At 36.1% G+C, this 22,051-nt stretch overlaps 2 protein-coding genes across 3 annotated transcripts; one reads left to right on the top strand and one right to left on the bottom strand.

The window, feature by feature from the left end:
* Positions 1-71: 71 nt before the first annotated feature.
* Positions 72-6,873, bottom strand: LOC129277639 (heme-binding protein 2-like). 2 transcript variants are annotated; one of them, XM_054913793.2, is made up of 5 exons: positions 6,091-6,873; positions 5,018-5,174; positions 4,312-4,468; positions 3,340-3,520; positions 72-2,636 (listed from the first exon to the last, which is right to left on the bottom strand). In XM_054913793.2, exons 2-5 carry the CDS (start codon positions 5,087-5,089, stop codon positions 2,393-2,395), a joined length of 654 nt encoding a protein of 217 aa, XP_054769768.2. In that variant the 5' UTR covers positions 5,090-5,174; positions 6,091-6,873; the 3' UTR covers positions 72-2,392. The 2 variants fall into 2 exon arrangements, with proteins under 2 accessions (XP_054769768.2, XP_054769767.2); XM_054913792.2 differs by having other exon boundaries at positions 944-2,636; positions 5,018-5,179; positions 6,091-6,684.
* A 1,213-nt stretch (positions 6,874-8,086) lies between these two features.
* Positions 8,087-20,208, top strand: LOC129278019 (inosine triphosphate pyrophosphatase-like). The gene is made up of 8 exons (XM_064110522.1): positions 8,087-8,285; positions 12,385-12,436; positions 13,239-13,303; positions 13,622-13,695; positions 15,282-15,313; positions 16,291-16,406; positions 17,214-17,290; positions 18,317-20,208. The coding sequence occupies exons 1-8, from the start codon at positions 8,226-8,228 to the stop codon at positions 18,414-18,416; spliced, it is 576 nt and encodes a 191-aa protein (XP_063966592.1). The 5' UTR covers positions 8,087-8,225; the 3' UTR covers positions 18,417-20,208.
* The last annotated feature ends 1,843 nt before the right edge of the window (positions 20,209-22,051 follow it).

Genomic DNA, 22,051 nt, shown 5'->3' with positions numbered 1-22,051 from the left:
TTCTGAACTCGGGTTTAAATCAAACCCTGGTTTAAAGTTGTGGTTTAACTATGGAAATCCGATTGGAGCACAAATCCCCTAACAGTACACATTCAATTTATTAACTCATATGACACCTAAATTGTTCACAATTGTATGGGAATGATAACTGAAGTATTTTTCTTCATTATGAAAGCAAAAGGAAACAAAATACAGTAGTAAACATAAGAAATATACAATATAAACATATTTTTTTAAACTTTTTTTGCTCCCTATAATTTTAGCACAGAGTTAGACCGTGGTCTAAGTTAAACCTGACTTCAGAATACAGGCCTATGTGTCCATGATGTCTGTCTCCCCTCTCTCTCCCTTCCTCTCTCCTCTCTGTATCCCTCTGTATTTCCTCCTTTATCCCCTACTCTCCCCTCCTTATCTTTCTTATTTTAATTTCCATTCCACCCTCCGCTTCTCTCTCTCTCTCTCTCCCTTTCACTAAACTAACTCGCCTCTTGATATTACATTCTTTACTCATTCTTTAAAAATAATTTACAGATAGCGTTTTGCAAAACTAGGGCCTTTTTCATCACATAAAAACGCACCCATCCCCAATCATTTATTTCACTTCTAATTTTTTTTTCATCTCCTCATTCCTCTCTGCCCGTGATGTCCGTCTCTTTCTTCCTCTCTCTGTATGTCTGCCTCTCCCTCCTCCTTTTCATCTACCCCCTTCTCGCCCCCTTCATATTTCCCATTCTTACTTCAACTCCCTTTTTATCTTTAACCCTTTCACTGAGCTAACTCGCCTCTTAATATAAAAATATTATTTTCTCATTCTTTGGCCATTAACAAAAAATGTTGCGTCATTCAAAAACGCCTCCATTTAAATATTCGTATGCGGGGTTTGGAATTTGTAAATCCTTCAAAGAAAATGCAAAAATATAGAATGAATTGTAAACACCATGAATTCATATTCAAACCTTTTAATAAAAAGATATAATTTTGAATCATGTACTGTTATAAATACTAATAATTTTACAAAGAAAAATCGTAAATTTTACAGGATGTTTACCTTTTAAAAAAGACGACACAATGATTTAACAAACCAAACGTATTTATGCAGTGATATGTAACGTAGCATTACAAATTAAATGTAAAGTAAAATATAATATAATAATTTTTGTAAAAATACCAACGAACTATCGTGTTTTTACGTTGATTGCAGTGCATCTATCATATAAATAATGTTCGTATTTGTAAATTAACGGCGATTTTCATGTTAAATGAATGTTAGTGTGTTTTTTTATTTTATTTATTTTTTCGGTTATCCAGTATTTTTGCATTTTTACAGCCCATCGTAATTTAACAGTTCATACTGTTTGTGTGTCCCAGCTGCCAGTAATAAGTACTGTTTGCTTATAGTTTTATTTTTAACAGTGTGTATAAATTATGTACATCGTGATAGTATTTCAGATACTTGAAGAACAAAATACAACAATTAATTAATAATACATCAAATAATTTGTACAGTGAACATGCCTATTACATAAAATAAAAATGATCACGCCAATAATGTATATTCGATCTCTGCCACATCACCCTGTTCCTTTCTCTTCTTTTATTTTCTGAGGAAAAAAAATATGGCTGACCACTGCATGCCTCTAGAGAACTCCTCAAATGTTAGTCTTATTCCGCTTCTTATCAGCCATTTATTAATTGAAGTACATGGTAAATGATTTCCAAATAAATTTATCAAAAACAAGTCATATCATAATTGTTAAAAACACGGGCCTTTACCGTATATTAGTATATTCTCCTTACTGACAATGAGCTGAAAATAGCTGCTGAAGCTTTGTGAATACGAATGTAGAATTCATTATATTTGTTCTTTCCCTAAAAATATTTATCACATTCACATGTGTTAAAAGATTCAGAAGCGACGAGAGATATTTCAGTTTTTATTACATTATAAATCGCACGCATATTCACCCCTCCCCCTATCCCGTTGGTCAAATCTACGTGGTATCAGGATACTACATGTAGGTTTCCGCTTATTATAAAATAAACTTCATAAATTACCGTAATATTTGCACCTCAAAGGGAACATGTAACATGTGCATGCTTTATCCCTGAGTGGGGGAGAGGAAAGGCAATCGGGGAGGGGAGTGTGCAGTAATCATAAATATTACTTTATCGTGGTGGTACCGTGGAAGAATGGTCTAAGGCATAATGAAATTGCAGGGTTCGATCCCCAGTCATGCTACATGCCCATGAGCAACTGGCAGGCCACTTAATAAAGACCAAAGTGTACTCCTTTTTTATCCTATATACAGTACATTAAGATAAATAGAAAATAATGCTCTAAATATTAACCGTTACAAGGTGTGCACTTGTTAAAAAATAAAAATGAGGAGGCCTATTGTTCACGCGCCACGTCTAAGGTTGCCGACTTTACGAAATGGTCTTCCTTGCTCTCATGATCTGTCGTCTCCTTGACTAACCAGATCTCATTTGTTCTGTTGAAAAGCTTAAAGGGTGTATTGTAGATAGCACAGTAGAAGACATCCCTCTTGACCTGGATACCATCGGCTTCTAACATGGCCATCAACTTTTCCTTCTCCTTCACACATTTCTCGTCGTTGGCAAAACCGCCGAATTTCCTAATTTCGGAAAGGAAGGTGATATAATAACTGTTTAGTTTGTTTTTTTATTTCTCTGTTCAAGCATCCCATGCAATCGAAAATGATTAGATCTATATTAACTTGACAACCCATGACAATAGTTTATGCTAATTAATCATTGAAAAAAGACTCTAATAAAAGACAACAGGAACTTCGATTTTGTCCCACACGTATATGTTTCCAGGACATGTTTCAGTGTCAAATGATCTGCACGCTTCGTCAAACCAATCCGTATTTGTCCGATCGATAAAAAATGGTCAAATTAAACCAACATTCTGTTAGATTCTAACCAATAAATCATCTTTTGTTTGATAAGGATCATTTTGGTCGTCTGGCCTATTCACCAACAGAAAGGTCCATGGTTATTTTGACCAATCCTTGCTAAGTTTTTTCAACATTAACTGTGAACTATTGTTCGTTTTTCCAAACATTCACGTTCGAAGTTTCATCATTTTTGAAGTTTTGACAGATGAATATTCAGACAATTCAAAGTCCTAATGATTTGATAAGTTTTTGTCTTCTAAAGTTCGTATACTGACGGTAAACAAAGGTAAACAATTAAGGTAAATAAAGTGCGAAAAGTCGGGATTATGTTTCGTTATTCTGTTGTTCTCTAGTCGGGGGGGGGGGGGGGGGGAGGGGTGGTATATGTAAATCCATACATACTCTAAACTAAACTTACATTGTATAAACAGTCATAGAAGGTCGCTGGTTGATCTTGATATCAGGATCAATCGGAAGTGGAGTCTTTTCTTCAAACTCTTTACGAACAAAGAACGAGAGTATTTTCTTGGACTCGCCTTTGGGGCCATTTTCTATCACGAATTCTTCGATCACCGGAAAGGTCATTCCTATGCGATGATCTGTTGAGAAATAAGAAAAAGTGGGGAATTACATTATTTTCATTTTTTTATGAATAATTCAAAATATTTTTTCAAGAAATACTCAAATAGCTAGAATGTTTTCATTAATGTCGTAACATATGCCCTAGCTAGTTTTTAACGCAACATTATATCGAACATTTTAAGGACATGGCCTCTATTTTTTCAGTCAGACGCATGGGCAGATCTGAGATGTCATAATTATAATAGAAGGATAAGATCATAGAATTTTCTGAAAAGCCCCCAAGGAATGAAATATTACGGAATAACATTATTAATAAGGGGTGTATTTTTTTTAATGAAGATAGGGCATGTTCCCTCAAGCTACTCATGGAATTGCGCTCATACAGGGACATTAATTTTATAAACTATTTCCGATTTTCAACAATAGAGTTATGATGAAAAGAATGTGATACATTTAACATTAATAATACAAACCCAATAATACTATAGGCCTATAATTATTGTTGGATAACTAATTTGACGCTATACCGTGAGTTTGAAGACATCAAAATGGCAATATGCTGACACGACAAGGAAACAGTATTAAATTCGTGGTTTGCGAGATTAAAAAAAATATCAAAATTAATTGCACTCTTCACATCAATTTTCATTTCATTTAATTTCATGCCCACAATTCGGTTGTAACTTTACCACCAATTTATATGGATACCTTAATTGATTTCAATTGTCCCAACTATGATGATATGCTGAACAATATTCAAAGGTAGAATGATTACTTGTAATTTAAAGTTAAATAATTTTTAACTTACTGCCTTCATTCTGCCCGTTGATGTAGCCAAAAAGTTTACAACATGGTTCATTTTCGTCGCTCTTAGTTGTAGCGCTGTCGGGGGAGATGATGGGATCGACGATCGTATCCACAGACACCCATATGGATGAACTATACTGTCTTTCTTCATATGCTTTCTGTAATGGATATTAAAAAGAAATCAAACAATTGAGTTATTACATTTGATATTCATAAAAAGTATATTAAATAGGCCCTCCGCCTTACATCTCCGTAGGGTTTCTTTCCTGTCGTTATTATTATTAATGTTATCATTACTGTCGTTATTATTATTGTTATTATTATTATCACCATCACCACCACCACCATCATCATCATCATCATCATCATCATCATCATCATCATCACCCTCATCCTCATCACATCATCATCGTCATCATCATCATCATCGTCATCGTCATCATCATCATCATCATCACCATCATCATCATCACCACTACCACTACTACCACCACCACCACCACCACTTCCATCAATCAACATCATTGCCATCTCCAAGCCTCTTCTCTTACCAATTCTTTACCAAATTCTCTCCTTAGTACAGTAGTTGTCTATCTCTGGTTGGAACAGTAGGATCTCATCATCATCATCATCATCATCATCATCATCATCATCAACATCATCATCATCATCATCAACATCATATGCCTATACCACACTTTACTCACATTATGTGTCTTAACCATGTCATATTCTGGGCTTTGGCTGTCACAGAAGGTGGTCTTTAAAATGTTCATCATCTTAATGATAAACAGACTGATCCAACGATAGAATATGAATGTCCAATTCAAATGGATTCAGCAAATCAAAAGAAATCTCGGGAATCTGTTCTGAGGAGGGAGGGGGGGGGGGGGTAGAGATAAAAAAGGATGAAAAATATTATAGCGTGTAGTAAGTTATTGTCAATAGTTAGAGAATATATCATGATACTCTGACCTTTTCTGTTCCGACACTTTAAAACATTGGGCATTAACCCGTTGATCAGTCTACACTTGATTCACCCTACATTTTGTTTTGTAAACAAATACAATGGTTCACTTTTGCTCCTGCATGCGTCAGACGTCATGGCACACATGAACGGAAAATATGAAAGAATTAAATGACGAATAACATAATAGCTAAACCTCCCATTCCCCCACAAATTAATGAATAAATAAATGAACAAATAAATAAATGAATGAATAAATAGATAGATAAATGAATAAATAAATGAATTAATTAATAAATAAAATAAATAAATAAATAAATAAATAAATACATAAATAAATAAACACCCTTCAAAACCGATCAGATGACAATTTTATATCGCATCCTTCATCGTAAAAATTAAGCCCGGCGCACACTTTGCGATTCGTTGCGATCTGAATTTCAAAGAAATTATAATAATATTTTATATGAACGTTCCAACCAATCGAATCCTACGGGTCAAAGTTCACTCCTTGGAACTGTCATATTTAATGCAAAATGCGATTTATTGAAAAATCGCGTCGCCGATCGGATCGCATAGTGTGCATTTGGGCTTTAGTCTAATCTGTTTTTCAATTGAAAATGTGGGCATCACTAGCTAGCGTGCATATCTATAAGGTTTCATATGATAAAATGTGGAAGCAGTTTTGTTTATGGATTTAATTCAATTCTTATGATGCGCTCTCTTCACAAACAAAATAGTTTACAGAATCAACAAGATACTAATGCAATTTAAACACATAGAGAAAGAAACAGTGATATGAACAATAATTACCTGGATATTTTCAGCGTCTCGTGGCTCCGTGCACAGTAGAATATTACTAGAAATATATTTCTTAATAAATTGACTATAATTGCAGTTGATTCGTGCTGCGATGTAACTGATTATGCTGAAGAGTTGAACTTGAAGTCTAGTCGATTTTGTTACGATACTAGTAATATCATACTGATATCTGTGATAAGTTGCCTCTCTATTTATGCATTTTCGTTCACATAAATTGTTTTGAACACGTCGATTTACAAACATGCATCGGCTCATTCTGACGTACTCTGACCTGGGAATTTCGCAATTCATGACGCCGATAGTAGTTCAAAAAACGACCACGCGTGCATATTTTTTGTCCGCTATCTAGTTGGTGACGTCAATCTATTATACTAAGAGAAAATGCAGTCGAGTGTGTATGATTATAATATGCAGCGACGCAATTAATCCATTGATGAAATTTCTCTATCACGTGCAGTGCCGCCTTGTCAATCAGATGGTTGTTTGATAGTGTGGTAATATCATTAAAATAAACATGACATCATATAGGTAGTCACACATGTATTACCTCATCCAACTATTAGACAATTTATTTATTTATTATTTAGTAGTTAGAAAATATTTATACAGGATAACAAGATCAGATATAGCATGATACACAATACTTATGAATATTATTTGAAAAAACTCAATACACTCCAATGATGAAGAGCCAATGATTCAGCATTTTATGGGAGCCTATATACACAACAACCGCATGCACCTCGGGCAGCCGATTCTCTAAATTCAAATTTTTTCAATTAGCACTCGAAGGGCAGTCACTACACAAGCATCCACAGCGCAAAATCAGTACCCCATCATCCACAGGGTATACACTGTACCCAATGTTATATCAATTAGCCTATACTGGGCTATCAAAAATGATAATGAAATACTATAAATAACAATATTAAGACATTGGGGGGGGGGAATTCCAGAGTGTATGATATTAGACAAATACACAATGTTTGAAAATATATATTACTGGGTTATTAAAATCATGAAATACTATAAATAACAATATTAAGACATTGAGGAAAATGAAATACAGTTCAAACTAGCAAAACAACAGCAACATCAACAACAACAAAGACAACACAATACAACAGTGGTCAAGGCAATGTGAATTTAGTGTAAGAAATAGACCAGGAGGGGGAAACCATCTACTATACCACCCCTCCCCCCCCCCCCGATAGCAACCAATATTCCATAGCTCGGATCATTCCTCGCCAAACACGTTACAGACACGGCAGAGATAATTATGTCACCTCCCTGGTTAAAGGACACGTCCATAAAACAAGTTTACTTGAATGAAAATAGAACAATCCAACAAGCATAACAGCGAAAATTTGATCAAAATCGGAAGCAAAATAAGAAAGTTATGACATTTTAAAGTTTCGCTTATTTTCAAAATTTCACAAAAACTGTTATGTGCACAAGAAAGGTGTAATATATTATGTCGTCATTCACTCACTATTTCCATGATTTCCTTTGCATTTTGTTATATCAAAATAGAAATTTGTAATTTTTATAATTTCCTCATCATTGTCCTGTGAAACAAAGTGCTTATTCCACCCTGAACCAGGGCCGTAGCTAGATAGGGGGGAGGTTGACACCCCCAACATTCATGGCAGTCATCAATTTCATATACCAGTTGGCAAAATGGAGGATACGGGAGAAAAAGAGAGAGAGAAAAAAAGAAAACAAGATAAAGAAAGAAAGAAAGAAAGAAAGAGAGGAGAGAAAGAAGGAAAGAAAGAAAGAGAGAGGGAGAGAGAGAAAGAAAGAAAGAAAGAGAGGTGGAGAGAGAGAAAGAAAGAAAGAAAGAAAGAAAGAAAGAAAGAGAGGGGGAGAGAGAAAGAAAGAAAGAAAGAGGGGGAGATGCAGCAGACTACATACAGCCCGCCATCTCAATGGACACGCCTCTAAAATAAAAACGAGGGAATTTCCCTAGCTTCCTTGCGCTTGCGCGCTGCGTAGCCCAAGTGCCCAACAGGCCTCGTCAACAACGTGATATCAATTGCAAGAAATTACACTCAAATCAGATTAGAGTCGAGATTCCTTTTGAATTTCCTCATTACTGTTGGTGTCATTTGGTCGACAGAATAATGCAGTCTACAAGGAGAACTTTAACATTCGTGACTGGAAATAAGAACAAACTTGAAGAGGTAAATTAATGGAGATTTGGAGCTAGCCTGAGTCACTACCGCCGCAGGCTCGCAGCCACACTCATGCGAGTTTTGCGGCCCGTGGGCCGACGGTTGTGCTGATGTGCTAGCCGGGCCAAGTCGTTATATCATAACCTTGTTCATTGAATGAGAGGGCCAAGTAGGCGAGGGAGACGATACGTGTCTGTTTTGTGTTTAGCGGCTAGATAATGCATGCATGCCTATGTTATAATGTCAGCTCAGCTGCTGACTCATGTCATGAGTCATTTGTCAAGCTTTTATGTTAGACTTGGAGAGCCAGAAAACTTATCATGAGTGGCGATCGATCCCTTGAAGGGATTTGTTTTTTCAATTATCTAAAGGGTTTATAAATTCATATCTAAATCTCTTGATAGGCCTATATTTGTCAGATTACCTCAAGTGATGTTCTTGTTGTAGGCTCTACTCCATTTTCACTACCGCTACATTACGCTACACCTACCCCGGTAGGTGTAGGGGTAGTGAAGTGGAGCCTACACAAATATCGCTTGAGGTAATCTGACATATATCAAAGAGATTTAGATTTTAGGAAGGAAGAGTTGGGTCTATGACTTTATTCCATCAAATTTTCGTGCACGATCCAGTGTAATTTCCAATGGCATTGGTTTATTTAGATCTAGATCTAGTCAGAAAAATAAAAAGTACAGGGAGACTAGGCTTGTCGTAATATCGGCTTTGACTAAAATAGTCAAATCGACCGGTTGCCAAATAAAAAGAAGAACCCCCCTTTGGCGCACATATTCACTCCTGAATATGCGCCGTATTAGACCAAAAGCTTCTGTCTCTGTAAAATCGGTTCCACTGAACTCTGTTAGCTCCTCCACTCACCAAATACAGAGACCGAAGTTCTAACTCCCTGTACAGGGAGTCAATGGCCATATGTTTATGTATTAAGTTTGGATAAACCATTGAGCTATTACAGAAGGAGGACTGACTCTCTCGAACGCTTTGCCCCATGCGCGGCACCGCTAATCCCCTCACAGCAGGGTGGTCCATCACGGCACTTTCACACTTACAGGCGCATGCCGCCGTAAATCATCCCTAAATCTGATTGGGAAAGTTGATCGAATGCAATTTAAAACGCGGTCATTCGGACCCAATGGGTAATATTAATATAAATAAAATTTACAGATCATAATCAACGAAATATCATAAAAGTTAGGTCTAGATCTATCTCTTCAAGTGCGTCAATCCTAGTATTTTTCCGAAACAGCCCGGAGGTGAGGCCTGTACTTTGTGAATGAGCTGAGTGCGCGAGCTCGGAGCTCAAGCATCACACTCACCTTCAACTTACACAAATAGGAGTACGTGGGGCACCGGAAGATACTCGACGATGCATCAATCGACGTAGAAATGCCCCGCAGATTCGTTGTTATATTTTCAAGGCCATTGTAATCATGCAAATGATCTTTGCATAAAAATTAAGCTCAAAGTATGCTTTTTCACGTTATTATAATTTCTAAAACGGGTACGAGCAGGGAAAGATTTAACTACGGAAGAAAGACAGACATACCTAAAATGACCTCCAACTTTCTCCGTATGTAATTTTGTTGAGTCGAATGAGATTGTAACGTATTTGGTATGTATGCAAAGGGGATCATCTCAGAAGTTCAACCATACATAAAAGACGTACATCGGGGGAGGTTTCATCAACATTTTCATCCGACAAGTTGTCAGATCTGACATCTTTCTCTGATGTTGATTGGCTGAGAGGTACTGTTACTATGGTAACTGTCGGATAAAATGGGACTTGTCAGATAAAACGTCCGACAAGTCCTTTCATGAAACGCCCCCCAGGAATCCGTACGAAGAGATATGGATGTTGGAAGTACAGCAAGTCGTGTTTTGATTTTGAAAAAAAACTTAGCTCGAAGAGAAGTTATGTGGGAGAACGTCGTTTACGGCGGTGCCTCGCAGGGACCTTCAAAAAATCTCTGACCTCAGATTTTACGAGCGGGCTTATCGCGTTATGTAAGTGGGCTCTCACTTTCGCCTGGCGGCTCGCCGATTGATGTTAGATATTGTTCCTTCGCCCGAAGGAAGCGATAACAAAGGATTAACAGAGGAATTAGAAGATGGTTCTCCTTCTGTAATAGCTCTATGGATAAATCAAGGAAGTGGGAGTTGCGCGACAGCCGAAGTAAATCACTGTTTTTGTCCCTTTAAGTTTATTTTGTCCCCTATTTGATACATTTCAGGCCAAAACGGAATGATAATCTTTATTTTGGTCCAGTTCTTTTTATATATTTTTATGGAATACAAAAATCGCTGAGCCCTGTTGGGGGGATTTTGCATTGTTAACATCTGCACGATCTTAAGCCGTCTGTGTACGAGAAAAAAAAAAAAATGTTAAAAAACAGACGGCTGCCAGCTGCCTTGCGCCGTATAAGCTTAAACAACACTTTGTTTGATTTCCAATTTTTAAAACCATTTAACAATGTTTAACCCTTTTAATATTTATTTTTTCCAGGCCCCTGGGCTTCGCTGCTTCATGTGGTTACAATTACATGAACCTACCCATTTGCAAATTATAGATCTGAGGGATGCAATGTATCACAATACATCATTTTTGTCTCACCTGCATAGCAGAGTGAGACTATAGGCGCCGCTTTTCCGACGGCGGCGGCGACGGCAGCGGCGGCGTCAACACCAAATCTTAACCTGAGGTTAAGTTTTTGAAATTACAGCATAACTTAGAAAGTATATGGACCTAGTTCATGAAACTTGGCCATAAGGTTAATCAAGTATTACTGAACATCCTGCCTGAGTTTCATGTCACATGACCAAGGTCAAAGGTCATTTAGGGTCAATGAACTTAGACCATGTTGGGGGAATCAACATCAAAATCTTAACCTAAGGTTAAGTTTTTGAAATGTCATCATAACTTAAAAAATATATGGACCTAGTTCATGAAACTTATACATAAGGTTAATCAAGTATCACTGAACATCCTGCATGAGTTTCACGTCACATGACCAAGGTCAAAGGTCATTTAGGGTCAATGAACTTTGGCCGAATTGGGGGTATCTGTTGAATTACCATCATAACTTTGAAAGTTTATGGATCTGATTCATGAAACTTGGACATAATAGTAATCAAGTATTACTGAACATCCTGTGCAAGTTTCAGGTCACATGATCAAGGTCAAAGGTCATTTAGGGTCAATGAACTTTGGCCAAATTGGGGTATTTGTTGAATTACAGCCATAAATTTGAAAGTGTGTTGGTCTAGTTCATAAAACTTGGACATAATAGTAATCAAGTATCACTGAACATCCTGTGCGAGTTTCAGGTCACATGATCAAGGTCAAAGGTCATGTAAGGTCAAAGAACTTTGGCCACGTTGGGGGTATTTGTTGAATTGCCATCATATCTCTATAAGTGTATTGGTCTAGTTCATAAAACGTGGAAATAAGAGTAACCAAGTATCACTGAACATCTTGTGCGAGTTATAGTAGTTTTCAAAATCAGCACTGCTGCTATATTGAATCGCGTGATGCAGGTGAGACGGCCAGAGGCATTCCACTTGTTTCATTTATATGCGTATGTTTATTCATTTTTAGAAAGTACCGGTATAGGAAACTATGTGTTAAATTGTTTTTATATGACACCTAGATAGATCCTTGTCATTTGATTGGTTGTTCCATATCGATCATTCAGCCCATTTACTATGACGTCATTAACTGCAATTTTGGATCCATACGATTTTGTCCATTGCACGTGCGCACAGAGACTGCAGGCCTTTGCTGCAGGCACCTCAAGTAAAACCACTCGTGTTCGCAGCGCGCATGTTTATGTACGCGATAATCAACAGACTGAGCTCGCACTGCATGAGCATATTTTGCATCAAAATTCATGAATTTCATATGAAAAAGAATGTTAATAAACTAAATAATGAATGATCTTTTCATTCGTGCAATGGACAGAATACTTCTTTCAGTGAAAGATGAATTGAATGATCCAGTCAACAAGGCATAGCCAAGTTCACCTCATGAAGTATTCTGTCCATTGCAGTCATAAACATTCAATATTTGTATACTATTTCTATATTTTTTTCACAGGTTAGAGCAATCATTGGAAAGAATTTTGATGTCCAGTCAGTAGCTATTGATTGTGAGTATCACAAGGACTTAGCCTTTTAAATAAATGGTTGATAAAGTAATTAATTCCTGCCAAACAAAGTGGCTAACTGACTAATGAGGCATAGCAGAAAATTTAGGATCAATTGCAAATCTATTTGGGTCCCAAAAGTAGTCAATATCAAATTAATTTCAAATTTGCAAGTGATTGCTGGGGCCTGTTTCGTAAAGAGTTACAACTCTTGTTAATTTGCCACTATTGTAACTTCCTTGAAATTTTGCCTCCGACGAAGATTCTGCTAGGATTGAAAGCTTAGGCCCTTTTTTGACTTTCTAATTCCTTGAAATTTGATTGCTGTTTGTGCAAATTTGAATGTCGATCACACGTTTATATTTTGGGATGTCAAAAAGAGTTAATCACACTATAAAAACTCCAAATTGAACAAAAATCTTTGTTTTTTAAATGGTGATCCATGTTGCCAATCAATTTCATGACAAATTGAATGAAAATATCGTTCCAATGCTAAGGATTCAAAATTGGGTGAGAAATTCAACTTATATCATGATGGCTCAGTCAAATATGAGTGAACTATGTCATGTTAAAGGCTTGATAGGGAAGTTGGATAATACATTTCCTGCTTACTCCCATCTAATATTTGATCTGAAAAATAAATCAGAAAAATACTTGAACCAACAGGATTTAATTAAACCAGTGTTCTACTTCTGCTGGGCAGGGAATCTATCACCAATCCCATAACTGGACTAAGGCACAGTCAGAAAATACCTCAAAACCTCTTCTAAGCATAACTAACAGTATATATTTTTTGTATATTTAGTACCAGAATTTCAGGGTGAACCAGATGATATCTCCAAATCAAAATGCCTAGAAGCTGTCAAACATGTGAGTATTCCTGGGATATCACATTTATTAACTTTTGTTAATTTGTGATTTCAACAACAACCCCCCAAAACACACACAAAAAATACCAGCAATAGACAAGAATGCCCAGGTATAAAGCCCACTGTATAGAATAATTCTATCATCAATGCGGATCATGATGTCTATTCAGATTATTTCTTCCAGGCTTAATTTATTCAATAATATGATGCACAAAGATCAATTGCATGATTATTACTGTGTTTCCCAATCGTGGCATGTACATTGTACATGTACAGTGTATGCCTTGATATTTTATTCCTTCAATGTTTATTAAAACAGATTAAAGGCCCTGTCATTGTTGAAGATACTTGTCTCTGTTTCAATGCTCTTGGTGGGATGCCAGGCCCTTATATGTGAGTATAATACTATACAGGGGGTGGAGAATGTGCGTACATTAAATCAAATGGGGATTACAAAATGCTTGAAACCTGTTGTAGTGTAATGGTATCGGATACCCCTTTAAACCCAGGGTTACACCAAACCCAAATTCTCCCGAATCAATTCGGACTGATTCTGCCCAAATATGGCCTGATTCTGATGGATTCGGAACCTATTTGTCTCTGATTCGGGAGCTCCCTCAATCAAATCGGGAGGATACAGGAGTATTCTGTTTTCCCTCCCCGAATGCAAGGAAATGTGTGAGGGATTCAAGAACATTTGTGGAGGGATCCGACTCGTTTTGCAATGTTCAAAACCAGCTGAATACCCTCCAAAAGACTCACGAATGTGGCCACAACAAATTTCATTCGGGCTACATTCAAGATGTATTTGGATGGAATTCTGGTCGGATTCTGGGAGGCATTTGGGTAATTCTTGGAAGTCAATTGGCAATAGTGCTCCGATTCAGGACCTATTATGAATTATTTGGGAGAATTTGGTTTTGTTGTAACCCTAGCTTAAGAGACTGTTTAAATTACAGATTCTACAGTGAATGGGTTAACAGGAATGTGCCTGCATGTGTTTCAATTTAGTTTTTTCCCTGCAGAGTGGGTGGGGGTGATGAAAATGAGATAACCCCCTCCTATTGGATGCGGTATAAATTTCTAAATTTGAGGTAGGGGCGTGTCCACCATCCTTTATTATATTGTGATTTTGTCTGACTAGACTCCCTTCATATGACTTTTAAAAAAATTATATGCAACTTGATATTGTACCAATCAGTCTGTGGCACCAGGGCCAGTTGTTTAAAAGTTACTACCATGGCAACATTGCTAAACAGCCAATCAAAATAAAGGTTTTCATGGTAATTGTCATAATGGCAAACTTACTATGATAGTATACAAATATACCAGGCTTTGAGGAAGTATAGCGGAACACTATTTTTCCTGAGGGACAAAGCCCTGAGAGGAAAATAGTAGTATTGCCAGTTCAACTAAAATAAAGGACTGGTATCTTGTTTTATATCCTACTTTTTAATAATTTGGAACAACGGATCTCGATTATCTGCTCATTGTAGTTCATCCCTAATCATAACCAAAATATAGATAACGCACTGTGCTTGCATTTCTTCTAGCGACTGCACTCAGTGGTAGGCCTACTCATTTAGTGCCTGTGCTTTTCCTTCACATTACTTGCCCGGTAGAGACTCCTCGCTGACTAACGCGTATGAGAGATTGCCTGATCTGTGACATGAATGATGGAATAGTGCACTCTTTCATCAATGACGTCACAGAATAGTAAATTTTCTTTAATAGTGGGTGTTTTGTTTCAAAAGCACAGCTAGAATAAGTTTGGTCATGTGATGCTATTGAGCCAATCACTATACTAATTTAATCCATGTAGGATATAATACACTTTATGCAATAGGTCACAGGACTTATGTTTGATTTTCCTGTTTGCATCTGAATGCCATAGGTCATGGGCATTGGTTCAATATTCATGTATTTTGTATTTGTCATTTTACATAAAATTTACCTGTTTTTTTTTTTTTTCATTGCAGAAAATGGTTTCTTAGCAACTTAGGACCATCAGGTTTGTATAACGTAAATATTTATTAGAAGTATGATGGAAATTGTTTCAGCTAATACTAGCAGCTAGAATTAAGAAACTTCATGTAAACACCGTAAAGATGTTATTCTGAATAAAGCTTACGTTGATGTCCACATGTAGGTAGATTGATCAAAAGGAAAATATGATAAATCTTGTCTGTATGTTTGATGACAGAAAATTATACCCAAAGATTTTATATTTAGATTTTCTCCCTTTACAACCCTGTGAAGTGATTTGAGACCAAATTATTTGGAATAGGAAATGAAAATAAGGAGATAAAGGTAAGCTTGTATGTTCAAGTCGACCACTTACAAGTCAAATATGGCCCAAGTCAAAACAACTTTTCAGGTCAAAACCTGTGTTATATAATATCCCCAAGTTGCACAGATTTCTGTGGTACTAAATGATTCAACTTAGGAAAAGTTACCTTTATTTTAAAGAAGTTATATTAGATTATACATTGTCTTACTAACTTTCAATACTTTCAACACTAACGATCAAACTCCAACACTAGACACATGTATTCATGTTTATACAATAACTTTTCCACTGTCTTTAAAAAAAGTTTCTTTACAAGGCATGAAAATTACATGATCATTGGGTCTGGGACAAATAACCTTTTAGCCATTTGATTGTTCATCAGGGTAAACAATCAAGATTCCTGAATTATCAGAAATCACAAAAAAGACCTATTTTAATGACTTATAATGAGCAAGCTGACTTGGTCGAGTGTTTTTAGCCTAAATTTCATTTTTTAAATCAAATTTCAACGATTATAGGCATGTACTTCTAATAATCTTCGTCTCAAATCCGTAATCAACATCTTGCGAACAGTTGATAAGTGTAAAAAGTAGTATTCAGTTGCTGATTGTTGGTAAACTGATTTAATGCTTGGATGGTTCAAGTTTTACTCCCATGCATGACGACTTTTATTCTCCAAATGCTTCATTGTTTTTCAGGGTTGCATAGGTTACTGGCGGGCTGGGAGGACAAATCTGCGTATGCTCTCTGCACATTTGCATATTCTACAGGCGATCCATCGAAGTCAGTCCAGCTGTTTCACGGGAAGACAGAGGTAAGCATGATTTCCATTTGACCCCAGCTTGTTGCACTCATTGGCCCATATTTTGAAGTCTGGTTTAATTCAAACTCTGGTCGAAATTTATGGTTTGACTATGGAAAGCCAATAGTTGCATAAATTCCCAACAGTAGAGTTTTAATGTATTACCCCATTTGACTCGTTATCATTCTTAACTGTTTACAAAGGATGACAAATCAGATTTGTCTTCACCATCAAAGAGCACAGTAAACATAAGAAACGTACAATGTAATTTTTTTTGGACATATTTGGCTTCCCATAAATTAGCACAGAGTTAGACCATGGTCTAAGTTAAACCAGACTTCAGAATATGGGCCATTTATTTTAATATAAAGAGAGATAGAGGATTATTCTGAAGTGAGTTTGGACGAGCCCTCAAACTCAACTAAAATACTCTCAGCAAACAATGCCATGACAGTCCTTAAAATAAGTATATTTTGTTAGATTTTATGATTTTATTGTGTTAGATTTTAGGTCTTACATTTCTGTGAATCAAACTGTGACATCTTGAAATTTAAACATAATTATGAAATAATTATTTAATAATGAAAAAATGTTGATTTATGCTCTCTTTATTCTAATCGTGTAGAGAATCACATAAACCTAGCTTTTCACCAGAACCTTATGGAACAGAACACTGAATATTGCTCAAATCAATTTGAGATATTTCAATATGGGAAATTCAGACTAATATTTTTTAAACTACAACTCAAATATTCATGCAATTTTCAGGCATGGGAATCAGGTCTTTATTTATCTAAATCTGTTACCCAATCACTACAGGGTAGGATAGTTGAACCAAGAGGGCCACCAAATTTCGGCTGGGATCCTTGTTTTCAACCAGATGGATATGATCAAACGTAAGTACGAAAACGTCAAATAAGAAGGGAAACAAATCTGGAGAATGAAACCCTGGAACAAGTTTATAGATTGAAAATAGAAAATTCATAGGAAAAGATACATGAAAGTTTGAGCAGGTAAGTGGGAGTTACATAATTCCCACTTCCTTGATTTGAGGATAAACTTGTGATGTGGAATATGAGTACATCAAATCAAATCAAATCAGTTTGATTCAATTTAAAAAATGGTCTTTATTGATGATCAAACATGTAAATAAAAACAGCCGGAGCTGGAAAATTCATGTTTACAAGAAGTTTGTGTTGGCACAATAAATTACATAGTAAAAAACATAGTAAAATGCAATTAATGTAACATGATAATGGCCAACTTGAAGGAGAGAAGACTGGCCTTTATTTTAATAACAAAAATAACTGTATGGTGGGGTGGGGTGACCATTGTCCATTGCCTTTCGTAGTCGACACACTTATCTTTTGTTGAGTATGTCAACCAAAAAAGACAATGGACTATTTTAAAATCTTCTTGTTTGAAATATGAGATAGTACAGTATGGGAATTTAAGACTAATATTTGAATTAAATGAAAGGGATGATTACACAAATAATAAGAAAGTTATGAGCAGTTGAATGTAAAGAATGCTCATAACATGGATATCTTCCCATTTGCAATGCGACCAAGATATGTGATGTCACACATCAACAACACTCCTCTATGGATATTGAAATTGTACCCCAAAACACCTATTTAACTCATTCTAACTCATTCTAATGATAGTAAAACCCTTTGTCCATAATTTTTTGTTGGTGAAACATGCATTACGTGTCCTCCAAGAAAAAGAGCTCTTGATCATGGGCGCCAGAAGCGGGAGAGGGAAAGGGGGGAGTAGAATTTAGTGTATACATGGTAGCCTACCTTCGACAAGTATTCCCCATGCCCTGTATACATGAAACACATGCTTGTAATCAATCATTTCATAAAGATCCGCTTCATCCATATGATATTACTAATAGGTAATGTGTTTGTTTGTAGGTATGCTGAGATGCCAAACGAGGAGAAGAATAAGATTTCTCATCGGAGCAAGGCCTTGGATTCATTGTCTCAATTCTTCCTTCACCCCCAGCAGACATGACACCAATCTACTACTGTAGATAGGTTTATACTCACTCGGTCCACAAGCAGGCAGTTGGTCTATTTCTTAGATGTAATCTAGTAAAGTCAAATTTGTCTACTAATGCTAGGCAAAGGAAACAGAAACAGGAGCCACCACAGAAAGGTTTGTCCTGTAATCAAAATACAAATAGTGTATCCACAGAGCTGCCAACCAGTACGTTTTTGGCGTATTTAGTAAGTTTTTGCAACCAAAATACGACAGTACATTTTTTCTTTAAAAAATACGATTAAGAAAAAAAATCTTATACAAATATGGTTATTGGATCAATGTAATTTCAGGTAACTTGTTTTTTTCATTCCCAGAGGTTGGCAGGTCTGTATCCACAGAGTAAGATAGTGAATACTGGTATATGGATATGCAATGGTACCCAGGCCCCCATTGCACCCTATTTTAGGATGCTAATAATCTCAAGTTGCAGTTTCATAAAATCTGAACTGCCTCTTGCAAAACAAGAAAACATGGGCCAGTATGGTGAGCAGAAGAATAGTCAGCTAATAGGGAGTCAAAGGACCTGTATTGTAAATCTGAAGTTACCAGATAGGGTCAAGAAGGCATTATATTATATGTGATGTGTGTGATAGTGTGATGTTTAAGCTTGAATGGTGGATTTGTAATTATTATCACCCTGGTCATAGGATCCATCACTGTTCCACACATAAAGTGCACCATCTCCACTCCCTGGGGAGTATCCTGGCCAGGCAACTATCTTTTATTGGTGCACACAATGATGCTAATCTGATAAAAGTGCCTTGCCAAAGGAAATTAGTGCTGGTAGGGATTTGAACCCTTGACCCTAGGTTTAAAGGGGAAGTTCACCCTGACAAAAAGTTTATTGTAAAAATAGCAGAAAAAAAAAGAAAATATTGCTGAAGGTTTGAGAAAAATCCATCAAAGAATTCAAAAGTTATTAGAATTTTAATTCTTTGATTTGTGACATCATATGTGAGCAAAGCAAATGGTAAAATATCAATGAAATGTCATTTTCTCAGAATATTGAAAAATGTTTTTTACTGTACCCTTTGTATATCAATAGACAAATCATTTCACATCCGATCATGAAAAGAAAGCAAAAATAAGTAAGTCATCAGGAACCATTAACAAAAATAAAATTCATGCATTTTATAGTACATATTATATGGGGCAGCTGCTCGTTTATGACGTCACAAATCAAAAAGTTAAAATTCTAATAACTTTCTTGATGGATTTTCCTCAAACATTCACCAATAGTTTTTTATTATTTTTTCTACTATTTTTACAACAGACTTTTCTTCAGGGTGAACTTCCCTTTTAAGAGTCAAGCGACTGAACCACTACACCATTACACCGTGGTGTAGTGGTATTTATTTGATAACTGTTTTTTTTTTTAATAGTCAACTATCTTGAATATTTGCAGAATGCTTGATTTGAGTACAAGTTCATGAAAAGAATGCTTATTGTTAAACATTTTTGCAAAAATTTGGAATGACCATGCATACATGATGCAAATATTCAGTGACAAAAGTAGGATATCCTTCTATTTCACATCTCAAAAATAATTAGCAAAAATCACTAGATAGAAATTTGATGAGCAAACTAATTTGTTAGTATATTCAACTACAAAAAATAATAAATGGAATGGAACCTTCATACAACTGTATGAAATTCTTAGCTTTTCTTATTTGTAGGCCCAATTCTATGAATTATTAAAAAATCATACATGTTTACATTTGTTTTTATGATACATAGAATAAAAAGAAACCATTTTTCATTTAAACATTTTGTATTTTCCTGGTTGTTGGTGTGCCAGATGACGCAAGGATAGGAAAAGTGCAGAGAGGGGGAGAGAAAGAGAGAGAAATGGAGGGGGGAAAGAGGGGGGGGGGGCTTGGTAGGAGACAGAGAGTCATATGCCAATGAAGGTGATTATGAGAGGGAGGGAGGGGGAGAGAGAAGGGGGGGGGGTGAGAGATGTGTAGAGATCATGAGAGATACGTCGTGGTAGATGGATGGAATGGGGAATTCAAGAAAGGAAGTAGAAGGGGGGGGGGGGTAGATAATAGAGCATTAGATTTGAAACGCCAGGGGCGCTTCAAAGGATTTGCTGTATGTCTATTTATTTATTAACTCATTGCAACCATGACAGTTGGATTATTGACAATGTAAAAATGAAAGTACGATTAAATAGATAATTACATATCAAATAATTTTTTTTTAAACTAGTGAGAAATACGTAACAATATACACTGTACATTAATATCAAAACAAAAAGGGAAATAATCAGTATAATGAGTAAAGAAAGACCAGGGAAGACGTGCAAGGAAAGAGGAATATAACGGAATATGAAGAATAAGCAGGGAATGAAAAAAGAATATATATTCAAAGTTGACAAAATACTCACATGAGACAGTTACTAGAACAGACACAATATCTTCAGCCAATCAAAACCCAGATCTGACAGCTTGTTAGACGACAAATTAATATCGAAACTCTCATATATTTCTCTACATATAAGCGAGGTGATATGATATAATATGAGAGTGCGGGGGGGGGGGGGTGATTGGAGTATTAAAGGTGACCGGGGATTGCACTTATATAGTCTTATTGCACTTATATAGTATATAGTCTTTGCCATGCCGCCATACCGGTAGATATTGTAATTTTTATCTTCGCTTTAGATGTTTCCTTTTCTGGAGTACAAACAGAAGCTATAATGATTGCAAAAAGAAAAAAGATCCACTAGCCGCACATTAATTTCTTAATATTAATAAAACAAATATGATTCCGGATAAAAATATGATCCCGGTTTTGCATGTAATTATATGCCTGCCATAACTTTTATGGAGCGCCTTCCAATCAGCACTTAATATAGCTTCTCAATTTCTGCTTTATCGTCCTTAAAAGGACAACACTCAATTCCGAAAGATAATCCACTTTCTTGCCTATTTATCCACTTTACTTCTATCTCTATCCACTTTTCTTTGGACTTTCCACGTATTGTACCTTAAACCAATTCCGCGAAGGCAATGTTGCAAAACTGTACTAACCATCTAATAACAAAACAAAACTTAGATTATTTTGACAGTCTTATATACTTTAACTTTCACATCAGTGCGATTCTAGTCTTTGGATATTTATGATAAACCTATCCACCACGTCCTCTGAGTCGTTTGCAAGTGCTCTATATCTGAGAACCAACATTGATGTGAGGTTTTTCAGCATCTGGTTTGACATTTGATCAGATTGAGTTTGCTGAATGTGCGTTCACAAGCACCTGTATTGATTGGGATGGTGAAAGAACTTAAGATGTCGATAAGATATTATGAAATCTGGTAATATGGAAATAGGTGTTTATGGCACACCACACCTACGAAAAATTAATTTCAGTTGCTTGTCTACTAGGGAGGGAGCTATATAGAGAAAAAAAATTGTTATGGTAAATCTTAACGTTGTAAAACGGTTTTTAAACACAAAGCATAAAATACACAATAGCCATTGACTTAATATACTAATAGTTTTGGGCGCTAACAGGGACCGGATGAGAAAATTTTCAAAATTTGAAGAATAAAAAATGCAGTTTAGTAGCTAGCATTTTACAGCTCGAGTAAGATGCTTAA

The sequence above is a fragment of the Lytechinus pictus genome, chromosome 15 (assembly GCF_037042905.1).
Source record: "Lytechinus pictus isolate F3 Inbred chromosome 15, Lp3.0, whole genome shotgun sequence".
Classification (NCBI taxonomy): Eukaryota; Metazoa; Echinodermata; class Echinoidea; order Temnopleuroida; family Toxopneustidae; genus Lytechinus; species Lytechinus pictus.
This window is presented reverse-complemented; position numbering and strand designations above follow the sequence as displayed.

Excerpts from the sequence above, each read along its gene's own strand:
- LOC129278019 (XM_064110522.1), top strand. The coding sequence starts at position 8,226 with ATGCAGTCTACAAGGAGAACTTTAACATTCGTGACTGGAAATAAGAAC. Across the intron at positions 8,286-12,384 it reads ATAAGAACAAACTTGAAGAG|GTTAGAGCAATCATTGGAAA; the intron begins GTAAATTAATGG and ends TTTTTTTCACAG. Across the intron at positions 13,696-15,281 it reads GGGATGCCAGGCCCTTATAT|AAAATGGTTTCTTAGCAACT; the intron begins GTGAGTATAATA and ends TTTTCATTGCAG.
- LOC129277639 (XM_054913793.2), bottom strand. The coding sequence starts at position 5,089 with ATGATGAACATTTTAAAGACCACCTTCTGTGACAGCCAAAGCCCAGAA. Across the intron at positions 4,469-5,017 it reads ACATGGTTAAGACACATAAT|AAAGCATATGAAGAAAGACA; the intron begins GTGAGTAAAGTG and ends TATCCATTACAG. Across the intron at positions 2,637-3,339 it reads TCTATGACTGTTTATACAAT|GAAATTCGGCGGTTTTGCCA; the intron begins GTAAGTTTAGTT and ends TTCCGAAATTAG.